Source organism: Haliotis rufescens, unplaced genomic scaffold (genome assembly GCF_023055435.1).
Source record: "Haliotis rufescens isolate VD_foot unplaced genomic scaffold, xgHalRufe1.0.p SCAF_11, whole genome shotgun sequence".
Lineage (NCBI taxonomy): Eukaryota > Metazoa > Mollusca > Gastropoda > Lepetellida > Haliotidae > Haliotis > Haliotis rufescens.
In genome coordinates this window covers 21007676-21021171 of record NW_025963791.1, presented here as the reverse complement: position 1 = coordinate 21021171, position 13496 = coordinate 21007676, and the positions used below count along the sequence as shown (strand labels likewise).

The following is a 13496-nucleotide window of genomic DNA, read 5'->3' as shown; positions in this document are numbered from 1 at the left end:
TGTTTTTGACCCTAGGTTTGCGCTAATTATAAAACAAGAAATGGTTATTCGATGGTGACGTATTTGAAACATGTCTCATAGTTGTGTTTTGGACCTAAGGTTTGCGCTAATTATAAAACAAGAAATGGTTATTCGATGGTGATGTATTTGAAACATGTCTCATAGTTGTGTTTCGGACGCTAGGTTTGCGCTAATTATAAAACAAGAAATGGTTATTCGATGGTGACGTGTTTGAAACATGTCTCATAGTTGTGTTTTGGACCTTAGGTTTGCGCTAATTATAAAACAAGAAATGGTTATTCGATGGTGACGTATTTGAAACATGTCTCATAGTTGTGTTTTGGACCTAAGGTTTGCGCTAATTATAAAACAAGAAATGGTTATTCGATGGTGATGTATTTGAAACATGTCTCATAGTTGTGTTTCGGACGCTAGGTTTGCGCTAATTATAAAACAAGAAATGGTTATTCGGTGGTGACGTGTTTGAAACATGTCTCATAGTTGTGTCCTGGACCTTAGGTTTGCGCTAATTATAAAACAAGAAATGGTTATTCGATGGTGACGTGTTTGAAACATGTCTCATAGTTGTGTTTTGGACCTTAGGTTTGCAGTGTTTCGGCGACTGTTTTCAGCCTGGTGATATTTTGATAACGTTTGTTATTTTGGGGCCAAATCCATTTTTCGAGTGTATACTTTCTTTACTCGGCAGTTTATGTTCATTGAAAAAATGTATCCACACATTACAGATAATTGTTTAAATGTTCGTTGCTGTGTGTAATTCCAGACGGTAGATGGACACTATTTCTCAATGGTGAGAGCCGCCATCGAGGTGTCATGGACAAAGTGCTACAAGCTGTTCCATTGGGCGGCGAATTCGTTCTCGGCCAATCATCACGTCCGAAGGATAAAGTGTTGTTTAACGTGACATACGGACTAGATGGCGATCTAGCGCATTTGAATATTTGGGACTACATCATGAAAGAGCCGGAGCTAAAGCAAATAATCAAATCGTGCAAGTTCATGTACTGTGGGAATGCTGTTCAGTGGGTCGAGTTCAGAAGCGGCACGAGGGGAGCCATGAAGATGCGGTGGCCGTCGGGTGTCCTCAGTAAGTACATGCGTGTAAGGGGAATGAACTTCTAGGCAGTAGTGTGTCTCTGAACTTGTGAACAAGGGTATTCAGGGACCTACCTTTTCGTGACTACACTGAGGCTTGCATTATTCAAAAAATCAATCGACCCTGGAACAACTGAATGATTATCCTTGTTCTGGACTTTGGGATCAAATAAATGTTTTTGTATGCGCTACATATATAAACTTGTTAAATTCAAAACGTCATGAGAATAATCAGTCTCCATATCTGCCGAATTCGACTCTATTGGTCGAAACAGTGATTAACATCATGTCAAGGGATCACTGGAACTTTGTGATGACACCAGGTGTTCGCAAAAAAAAAAATTTAATGTTCAGGCTAATTACTGGTACTCACTAAATTAATTTATCTTTATATAACCGACTTCTTTAATACTATTTGAATGTTGTCAGTTAAGAATTAAAGACATTGGGTGCGCTATGATAAATCGTTTAGTAAAGCACAATAGGAATTTGTTTTGTATGATTTAAAGGTATTGTTTCTTACAAACTGTCATTAGGTACATATTGATACTAAAATCCACCGTCAGTAATCCAAACTGGACTGGAATGTAAGCACTACGTATTGTGTGGATTAGAGCATGGTTATGTCAAATAACCACCGGTAGCTGTGCTCCTATGCTGCATGCAAAGTATTAAATATTATAACATGTTTTTAGGTAAAAGAACCCCATAGAGTTCCTGCGTATATCTCCTGTGAGATCATGCACACGCAGAATAAAATCGATCAGAGCAGACCCTAACAATGGAAGCATGTAGAGCCCAAAGAGTTCTACTATCAACATTGGATACTATAAAGCATGCAATTCCAGCTATAATTATATACCCTGACGGATAACAATCTGTTGACATGGCCTCCTTCAAAACTAAAGTGTAATCCCCTACTTTCTTAGATAAAGCACTTTTGTTTGAAACCTAGATAACTTGAAGCTTCGGAGCCATAACCATATATGTCGAAATATCAGTAGTTCGAGATAAGCAGTGAAATAATGATTTACGACCATGCCACAGTGTCTTTACATTCCTTCGAGCCCATTGTATTTAGCTTTAAAGAAAACGGGATCCATCTAACGAGACCACATATCGAGTTATCCGTACTTCGAGACTACTGGAATGCTCTTATTAAACGAAAGTTCTATTTGGGATTCTGTTTTCGGCCATACAGATCGTATCGATACGTCGAGTTACTAAGTGAGTGAATGAGTATAGTTTTATAGTTTTACCATGCTTAAAGCAATTGTACATGTGGTGAATCGAACTCGGGCCTTTGGCGTCACAAGCGAACGACTTCACCACTGGGCCACCCAACCGCCATTCGAGCAAATGAAGTTCGCCATAACCAGATTTGACTATATATAAAAATAGCGACTGTTGGTGTATCGTAAAAATATAACCCCCAGTATATCAAACGTATTCTTATATCAAAGCTCTCCTTTGTCCTTTCTACTCCGACTTGACGAGATTCGACTTTATGTTGGCTTGCACTTAAGCCCCTCGTGTTCTGTTGCAACGGCCGTGTACGTCATCATCTGATCGACATCCCGACGACGTCGCTCTTCTCCCTCAGTCAGACCAAAGAACCTTTGATATGATCTGTTAGTTTCACATCTGAGTCACGGATCAATCAGTTAAAATCGAACCATTTTATTGATCCTCTGCTGAAATGCAGACAGCAAGATGCAGCCAGACTTTGTACTGAACGTGGAACCAGAGAAATGAATTCCCAATACTGATGTCATGCCCTCAAGGCTTGAGCTTAATGTATCGAGATTTTAGCGTGAAGATACATGTTACATTTATGATTTATGATCAAGTTGAGCATGCTTCTGTCATGATATGTAGAAATTAAGATGGAATGTCACATTCATTCCAGAGTAAAAATATAAGTTTCCTTAAAGATGTCAAAGTAATATATCATCGGATCAGATGATTTTTCTTAGCCCTTGCCGCATGGGTAAATAAACCATTTGAAGGTCAGAGGGTCCGATAAATATGGGTTTATTGTAAACTAGAAACTCTGCTGGCTCCGAAAAGAGTTTTGAGTCTGTCTTAATTTTGCCATGCCGTCTCCCAACCATTGAATTTCTTTTTTAATATTGATACGAATCATGGTTGACCTTTTTTAACGTCATCTTATATAGACAGATTGGTCATCCAGTTAAAAAGAAACATGCTTTTATTCTGGTCCTGTGAGGCATATATCCGCGGTAGTCTCTGCAAGAACCCATGAAATTATGAAACATGGAATTCTGACCGAAATGCATATTTGCTTGAAGATGTGCCCACTCATAACACTGCTGCATCACAGACAACACATTTGTATTATATGTAGCGTTTGCGCTTCGGTAAGGAAGTTTTAATCTTAATTTCTCTGATGATAACATCTACAGTCAACATTTTTATGTGTTCTTTATTTCACAGACCCATCAAAGGGTAAAGTTAATAAAGATGGGTAACGGCATGATCACAAAAGAGGATTTATCGGACTTATTTATCTGATTTCTCAAACTTCAAAAGTGTTTAGGACAAAGGAAGAGTGGAGCTACAGCTCGGTCAACTCGCTTTCTAGCAAAATAACAATGTTTTAAGCTACATCAAATGAAGATAATTATTGGAATAAATAAACCATTCTTTTTTTGCAGCTGGTGAGTGCTTCACAGAGAAGATTGCCGCTGAAACATGTGACAATTTCTGCAGCGACCTCATTGGTAAGCATGTGTGTGGTCTTTGCTCGTTGCATGTCATCGCCACCCTGGGGAATCCCGGGCTGGGACTGAGGGGCCTCAAGTTCCCCTAGTTAGTCATAAGAGCCAAGTTAATGAGAATCGGGTGGTCACATTGTGTAACCTGGCTTCTCGTATGTTGTCGTACACAGCATTGTTCATTTCGCATGTTGCTCGCTTATTTACGTATTGTGCATGATTGATAAGGATTCTAATGCCTCAGCATGAGGGTAACACCAGTTGTATATTCGCCATTTGAAAGACGATCAACAGAGTTACCCGGTCACCAGAAGAGAAAAACATCATGGTCTTTATGTGTGTCAGTTGACATAATCATTTACATCTGTATGTGATAGAAGTACCGATACTCATTATTGACTATAAACACGTGAGTAATACGTTCTGTTACATTATGATATATATTCGTTGAAGTCAGTACATGAACACACTCAACAGACCAGATATTAATTGAAGGTCATTTTATCTGAAGGTGAATTCACCTGACATTCATATGGCGGTAACTGACCATTGCTTGAGCGACGTTTGTCGATGGTTTGATCAGTGTTATACAGTTACCACAAAGCGTGTCAGCATTATGTAGGAGGGAGCCATGTGATGCAAGCCCAAGACGTGTACCGCTTTGGTGAAACCCACGAGCACTGGGACGGTGCTGACAGCCCAAAGATTATAACAGGGGCGCCTCTAATAGGGGCATTTCGGTGCAGCGATCACCAATATTAGTTATGAAAATATGCCTTTTGTGGTCCCAACTACTACTACTACTACTACTACTACTACTACTACTACTACTACTACTACTACTGGGGCGGTCGGGTAGCCTAGTGGTTATAGCGTCACGCCGAAGACCCGGGTTCGATTCCCAATGTAAGCTAAAAGCGGCGTAAAACCACACTCACTCACTCACTCACTCACTCACGACCACATGGTACCCGTCAAGATCCGGGTTAGAAAAGGCCTTCAGCAACCCATGCTTGTCGGAACAGGCGACTAACGGGATTAGGTGGTCAGACTCGCTGACTTGATTGATGCATGTCATCGTATCCTAAATGCGTAGATCGATGCTCAAGATATCATTGACTGGATTGTCTGGTCCAGACTCGATTATTTACAGACCGCCGTCATATAGCTGAAATATTGCTGAGTGCGTCGTTAAACAACAAACAAACAAAGAAACTACTACATGGTATTGGGAACATAGCTTTGAAACCTGTTGGTCCGACCCACTGTTATTGGGATATGTGCATGTTTGTACACAAGGCACTGTCAGCAATATATGGAACCCCGTTTATGCCATGAGAAGAACTATATCTGATATTGGCGTATATAACTCTATGCATATCATTAACTGATAGAGCCACAAACTAATATTTTCTTATTTCTTCACATTAATTTTGGTATGCACATTATGGAAGTAGGAACAATAGTTGACAAAATCAACTGAAGTAATTTGGGTGCCCGGTGTGATGCCGTCAGGGTTGTTATGGCGCCAACTTTCTCTGGAACTCTCTTGCAATCGAAAGTTTTAATATGTTGAATGAATTGGGCCTATCTGGACAAAGGACAAAGAGATGGTTTCTGACTTAAAGAACTCCAATCGTAGGAGTGAATGACCCCTCCTCCTTCTCTGTAACTAACTTTGATCCTCTTGAAGCTGTCTATTGCCACATATGCGGAGTAGTCAATCTTCTTTCGGAAATAGAAAACCAGATTGAAAGTAGTGGATAATTCTTTCAATTGGAGTAGACATAGAAAAAAATGTGAAAATCTTCAAGCACATGTCAAGGAACAATGGAAGTACTCTGTGATCAAGGTGGTAAAATACACAAGTAATTCCCTGCAAATTGATCCCAACAGCAAATCACGTTTTCAATTTCAATGACACATTTCTATCATGTGATTGAAATAGATTTTTTCCAAAGACAAGGTCGATTACTTAATTATCCACGAGTAAAGGGCAGCCCGTTATCCATTACGATCGGATCTCTCTAGAAAATGTGCAGGTTTCTGGATACAGAGCTTGCTGCTGCAACCATCATGCCAGGGAACACGATCAGCTTGCGGCCCTGGCGGTCCAGCCACGGAGAGGATGCACGCAAGAAACTTGTAAATTGAACTTATGAAGCATGCCATCATTCGAGTTCTGGCAGGAATGACGATATAGATCAGAAACTTCTGGTGATTACCGTTCTTCTGCCCGCCTTTAGTTCTCTTTACGACCATTCCTATCGGAGGTCTTGTCTCGTGGAACTAGCATCCTCCACATAATCTCACTTCTTCCTCTAGTTTATGCTTGCGGTTTTATCCGCCAGTGTTGCATTTAGAAACTTTCGTGCCGTTTGAAATGAAATATTGTTTCAGATCGACTGCTGTCTTGATGGTAAAAGTTTGCTATGAAATATGATCGCGTTGAGTTACTAAGCTGAAGAACTCATTAATCCCATTCTGCCGTGGTAATGCATCTTTCTCAAATGATTGTTTTTACGCAGTTTAGAGAGGCGGTGCCAATTAAAGAGGTTTTATAGGATTTGAGACCTGTCATTTGTTGCAAATTCGGAATTGAAGAAGTAGGTTTCTTGAATAATGAACTTAATCTTAAGATTAGTTTATGCTATGTTGTTATGACACCAAACGCAGATATTCTACACGTTTGTATTTCATCATATTTTGAGTAACAACAATGACCGATATATGGCAAGCCGTGGCGTTATAACGAGGGTAGTCTTATTCCTGTTCTATGAAGTAGTGGATGGAACTACGCACAGTGCTTTGACATCGAAAAGCAAAATGTCAACTTATAAAAATCGAAGTTCTATCGATCTGTCCTTAGTTTCACACAAGTGAAATGCCAATATTAGACCTAAGTATTCGACTTAAACGATGTTTTGAGTTATTTGAGCTCGGGTTAACTTCATGTTATTGCAGTACAGTTTCCCAGCAGAGCAACGAACGTTAAAGCGGTAAGGCGTTTAGGGCATTAAAGTGCTGACTACAAATGATTTGAAATTCATTCTCTAAAATTCACATCAAGCTAAAAAGTTATTCCACAAACAAAGTTTCCCAAGAAGGCTCTAAACATTCCAAACTGCTAACTTAGTTTGTATTCGCGAGAAATTCAATCGTCTCTTGGAGAATTTATTTTGCTCGGTGCAGTAAGGTAATCCCCGTCCTGTGCTATTTCGTTTCATCGAGATCTCCTCGACAGTTGGGGAGATGTGCGAATTTGTCTGGTCAAGAATTCAACGCTCAATGATTGAATTTCAGTTAGAAGTTTATCTATGTATATAAAATTGCAATTTGATCAGTTCCCGCAACGCAAGTACATACAAGTAAAGTGGAATAAAGATGAAAAGTGCAGTTTAATAGATACAGTCCCTGTTGTTAATTCATTCGCACACCGTGGCGACAAACGCGTTCTTGTCGGCGGAACGGAGTTATCCGGCGGAATAGGATAGTAAACGTTTCCCCGTTCAAACACTGATCTTGTCAATGCGTTGAAACTGCATTCGATTAAACCCTACATCTAACAGTTCTGCAAACAGAATTAATATTTTGACCACACTTTTCAATTTGGTTTGTCAATAAAGAGTCAATTTGCAAAGGAAATCGACACACATAATATGGGTTTGGTGAAGTATCGGACACACACAGCGAATGCGCACAGGTTATGTCACTGCGATCATTGTTAATCTATAGTTGAGATAATACGAAGGAAACGAAAGATGACATTTTTGCAACTATATTGGCTATTTATGCTTCCGCTGTCTGGAGCAAATAGGCATTCATATGGAGTAGATTTAGCGACGGACAATCAGCAGAATGATTCATAAGTAGAGGTAACGCTACATGTAATATTCGCCTGAGTGTGAAATTATTTATCGATAACTGACGATATATGTGACTGATGTATAACGGTAATATCATAGAGACATTAGTTCCTAATAATGTCTGGCCTGGTTGGAAAGTCGCTAATAATATATATATTACACCCAATCCATACAAGACAATATACAATTAACTGGTGTGCGTTAAATCGAATTATGTTTTGCTTGTGCTGTTTTAGCTTAAGTTTGCTTAATATTGTAAATACAAGCGACAAAAAAATAAATAAAAAAAAATAATTTAAAAGCAGAGTCGATGGTACGATTACGACTATATCATAAGCATGTGTTTATGAATAACTATCACATAGTGATGATACCAGGTGTTCGCGAAAAGGCGAGCTTATCCTGCCCCACCTGACCAACACCTGTCCCAAACACATGCAAGGGAAAGTCAGTTGTTCACTTGGAGAAACACAACAACATATGGTACAAGTCAAACTAAGGAATTACATCAGACATCTTTGTCACTGATGCGTCAAAATTGGAAATATCTTCCACATGTCTACGGTAAAACGTTATAGGTAGCCTAGTGGTTAGAATGGTCAACGTCGAAAATCCGGGTTCGATTCCTACATGGGTTCATTGTGTGAAGTCCATTTCTGGTATCCTCCACTTTGATACTGCTGCAATATTGCAATAAAAGCTAAAAGCTGCGTCAAACTATACTCACTCACTCACTCAATCACTCAGTCACTGACTCACTCACTGTAAATGATAAAATATCAAGGATGTATTCTTTGACAAAATATTTATTTTTCATATGTGGATTCTGAATGGTTTGTCGTGTTTTCAAGGGACAAGTCTTTGTACAGCGACTATGCTTTTCGTAAGAGGCGGCAAAAGGGATCGGGTGGTCAGGCTCGCTGACTTGGTTGGTGCATGTCATCGATCCCAATTGCGTGGATCGATGCTCATGATGTCAATCACTGGATTGTGTGGTCCAGACTCGATTATTTACAGATCGACGTCATATAGCTGGAATATGGATGAGTGCGGTGTTAAACAACTAACAAACAAACAAACCAAAGAGGCACAGATTACCATGCTGTTTAGGGCGCTTGGAGGTTTTTCACATTGGTCCGAGTGCGGCGTTAATCAACAAACCAAACGAAACACAATTGTGCAAGTTAAGGAAAAGGAAAGAGGGGTCTTCTTGTAGGATACTTATTTGATACCGTCATGTATGAGCAAGGTCAAAGGTAATGGTCACTTGGAGGTTTCATGTCAAACCAGGTCCATTTGTGCCGGGTGGATGATTGGTGTATATTAACATTTAGAGAGTATTTCAACCTACTCGACTCCAAATGGATAACTGAAGCGTATTCTTGCAGCTCTGATCATCTTCTTCATCACTTATGGAGCACCATGTTCATGTGCCTAATGGGCTGTGCAAAGAAAATGTTGATCCAGATAAGAAGAGGCTTTGAAACTGGGTCGCGACCTTTCATGATCAGTTGCTTGGTTTTCAAGAGAACGAAGGTTCGGTGAATGGCAGTTCTAGGTCGTTATCATTCAAATGTGTCTACTATCCTTGATTTAATGATGTCTGTAAATTTATCAATTAATGACTACATATTTTTATGGAAACAATGTCTTTGTTTCACACTGAGCACACTGGGCAACATGCTATGTGGCGTACTCGTCTTATAATATAAAACATCGAAGCCAGAGAATAACCAGTCTTGATTATCCGCCGAAACGGGGCACGGGTGGCCCAGTCGTCCAAGGCGCCGCGATTCGCTGTGCAGGGTTGCGTCCCTTGGGCTCGCCAGAAACCTATGATTGATGGTTCGAATCCCGTTTCGCCCCGATTCTGTTTCTAGGTTTGTCAGCACCATACCCGTGCTCGTGGGTTTCACCGAAGTTGTAAACGTCTGAGACCTGCATCACTTCCTTCCCACATTAAGCTGACACACCGCAGAATAACTGGAATACTGTTTAAAGCGGCGTTAAACCCAACTCACTCCCATTCTGCCGAAACAGATTCCATTAGTCGTAAGCGGCAAAACAACAGTGGAAATTATATGAATAGATCACTGAAAAGCAGTGATGACACCAGGTGTTCGCTAACAGAGTAAACATGCCCTGCCCTACCGTTAGCAAACGCCGCTCACACAATCTGCATAATGTTCGTTGACTGATGCCGCACTGGAGCACTCCTTCAAGTCAATGGTGCTGTTTCAAGGTTCCTATGTAGTTGCCTCTCGTTATCAGGAGTCCTTTGTTTCTTGGTAAACTTGTGGCTCGAAGTTCACATGCGCACTTATATTTTCCTCTGTGTTGTAACCTGGGTTACTCCATAACAAATTGATTTCAGATTTTCTTGTCTTTAGTGGATAATTTATTGTGTCAAACGATAATAGATCTTACGATTTTAAAAATCGTTTTCTTAGCACCTTGGTGGGGAAGCGTTTTGTCCCTGGGGTAATGTTTAAACTGATTATATCAATTTGTGGAGGACAATCTGACGCATCGGTGTTGGAAGATGCGTCCGATGCGGTCCCTGTCTAGACCATGTGTTCCCTTGTTCCCGTGTTCCCGTGTTCCCGTGTTCCGGTATTCCTTCCTGGTCAACAACTGGCTTACCTTTGCGCGTTCTGTGGCGGATATCGCCGGAAGGGCAAGGTGCGCTAGCCTTTTCGCGTATCATGTACTTGTCATGACTGTACCACGGTCCTGGGGTTGATGACTGATATAATTTACGTTCAAATTCCGTTTCTGGAGGAAAGTTTGTGAAAAGTTTAGATTTGTAAACTGTTTTGTCCTTTCGTTACGCAGGAAAAACACCTCTAGAGAATACAGGAAATACCAACCCACGCATTTTAATGTGTTGATCTTTGCTGTGATCGGCCAATTGAAATTTGGATTGCTTGTTACTGATTAACAACCGGACATTATCAAATTTCTAATTATATGTGATTTGGAATTCTTTTCTATATGTTTACATTTATCAATGAGATCATTTGCAAGATCCCGGATGAATTCGGGAAGAGTCCTGTAGTTTCCGGTTCTGTGTATGCCCTTATCAAACACATGTTTGCCAGTAACATATAAATATAAAACGTGAACGCCAGAGAATAGTCTCAATTATCTGCCTAAACAGATTCCTTTGGCGCAAACGGCAAAATAGTGGTGAAAATAATATAATTGGATCACTCAAAATCAGTGATGACACCAAGTTTTCGCGAATGTTTACAGTTTTATAAACAGCGGCCAAGGTCGAAATCCAATGACTTTATATTTGAAATTCGTATGAACGATGACGGTTGTGGGTAGTTGTTAGAAAGTGGTTCGTTAGCCGATATTCTCATTGAAGAGACTTGAGCGATTCGACACAAACTTGCTGAGACTGACCATTTGATCGCGCTTTGTCTTCCTGTAACACAATTTATATCGGTGTGGACCGTTCCGCCATTTGTCGTGACTCCGCTCCTGAAATAAGCATATGACAAATACAAGGGCGAGCTATAACGCCCCTAATGATGTACACTCTGATCTCCGATGAGGGCAGCCATGAGATACCCTTTAGAAAGTATACACATAAAAAACAGGGAGACTCGTTCAACCCGCGGCAGTTCTGTTAGGATCAGACTGAAGTGCTCTATTGCCATTGTGATTCTGATCGAGAGTTCCACGCACAGTGTCACTTGATAATATAAAGATTAATAACGGCGGTGAAACCCTTCACCTGTAAATACTCTCGGTGTCATGAGTGATGCACTTTGAAACAACATGTGCCATGATTCGCGTGTTCGTGTGGAATTGTGTCTCAATTCCTGACATTGCAGATTACCATTTCTGCCACGACTCGCCAATACCGTGACAACAAACACTATTCGGTTTCCCTGACATCGACTATTTGCAAAGATTCTTCTAACATAATCACCGTGTTTTCAATTATGATTTAATACAAATGAAAATAAGTAAGCTATAGTCTTAAATCAAACACATGCAACGCTTTTAAGGTCGTCGAATATATACTCACCGCCAAAAGAAACGCGAATACCATACACGTTGGTTATTATATGAAGACCTATATTCAAGCGATATTAGATTGGCTCGATGCACAATGAACATACTGGTATGTTGTGTGAACCGGTGCTCATGAACGCATCACATGTGACGTCATAGATCCATGACTCGAGATGCACCATTTGTCTCGTGCAGGATAAGCGTGTAAAGTTTGGAAATCACGTGCCGCATATCGTGATAGGAATAACGACACTCTGCGGAAACACTTGACTGATTGTAAGTTTTGTTATAAAGTGGTACACATTGGAAACATATCTGCTTAACGTACATATGTCTATATATGTTTCTATGGTTCACGTTTCTTTTGCGGTGAGTATACTTATATAACATTATTCTAAAATGAAAGTTGTTAATACATCGTCCTCCAGAACAGTTCAGAGACAATATGCAGATTGTTTTAGAATGAATATTCTTCAGACAATTGTTTGGCAGACAATGTAACAAAACAGTCTTGTAATTTCTCCTAATAAATGACATTTCAATTCCCTTGGGAATATATGACTTTAAGAAAAAACAGATTAACGACATTTCCCGCTTTTTTTGTTGACAATTGAAAACATCAGTTCGTTTTTTTAAAATAATGTTCCTTATCTTTAGGTGGTTTATCTTTGAACACGCAAAACCATCGATCACGGCAAACAAACGTATACCGACACGACTACGCCGAAAGATTTCTTTGATCTTTGCCATCGTAAACACGAATGTATTGCCATCTTGAGAGGATAACATGGTGTAGAGCAAAGAGACACAGTTTAAACTAGGCTTGTGATACAACACATTTAAAGCTTTTTCGTTCGAACGCGGATGTAATACAATCTTTAGATAGTTAAAATTATGTGGCAAGTTTGCAGAGTTTTTGTCAAAGTGATGTATGTGTTTGGGTTGCTACTTTGATGTTTTTGGCAATAATTGCACCCACAAAGGAACACCACCACTGCATGCTGTCCCTTCACAGGTGGTACAATGATCCGAACGAATCGATCGTTTGTATTGATTTGTTTACCGACTCTGTTCAATGTGAGACTGGCGTTCTTTTTTTCCAAACGGGAATTGACGTCATCGTAGCTCTTGAGTAAATGAGAAGGCATTGAAACATTTTTTATTTAGAGAACATTATGTTCTGCACTCGTTGACTTACTTCCTTACTCATGTTAGATTAAATTGTATTAAAGTATCAAAATATTAAAATATCAATGGATTTTATGGATTTTGATAAAGAACAATACAAGGCATGCCTAGATACAATGGTATTATAGAATAGCACTTACGACTCACACGAACAGATTTGACCAGCTGATATAATATCATATCTATTGATCGCCTCATTCTGATTAAGTTAAAAAGGCACCTGCTATGGCATATTCAGAGTGGGATAAGCTATGAACATTTATTAGGTGAACTTTCAATAAAGTATAATTCGACTCGATATGATTATAAAAGTTGGTATAAAGTACAATACCTTCATGTACACGTTAATTTATTTAGTGGAAAGTCAAAGGAAAACAAATAAATAAATGACGTCATCCAGGGCTCAATACGTAATATGTTTTAAAAGGAGGTATTGGTTATGAAGAGAATGGCATACGGAATTGCGAATTGTCATTAGAAGAACTATGATTATTATCGACATTTCATAATTGTTTGGTGACTAATTGAAGGTAATTTGCGAATGTTCACTCAATGCTTA

General features: G+C 39.6%; 1 protein-coding gene across 1 annotated transcript in view; it reads left to right on the top strand.

Annotated features, from left to right (window-relative positions):
* Nucleotides 1–13496, top strand: part of LOC124137231 (cadherin EGF LAG seven-pass G-type receptor 1-like) — a 137861-nt gene that overhangs the window by 58733 nt on the left and 65632 nt on the right. The window contains exons 5-6 of the mRNA XM_046503448.2: nt 785–1108; nt 3795–3860. Of these exons, the coding sequence (XP_046359404.1) occupies nt 785–1108; nt 3795–3860 (390 nt within the window). The remainder of the gene's footprint in view (nt 1–784; nt 1109–3794; nt 3861–13496) is intronic.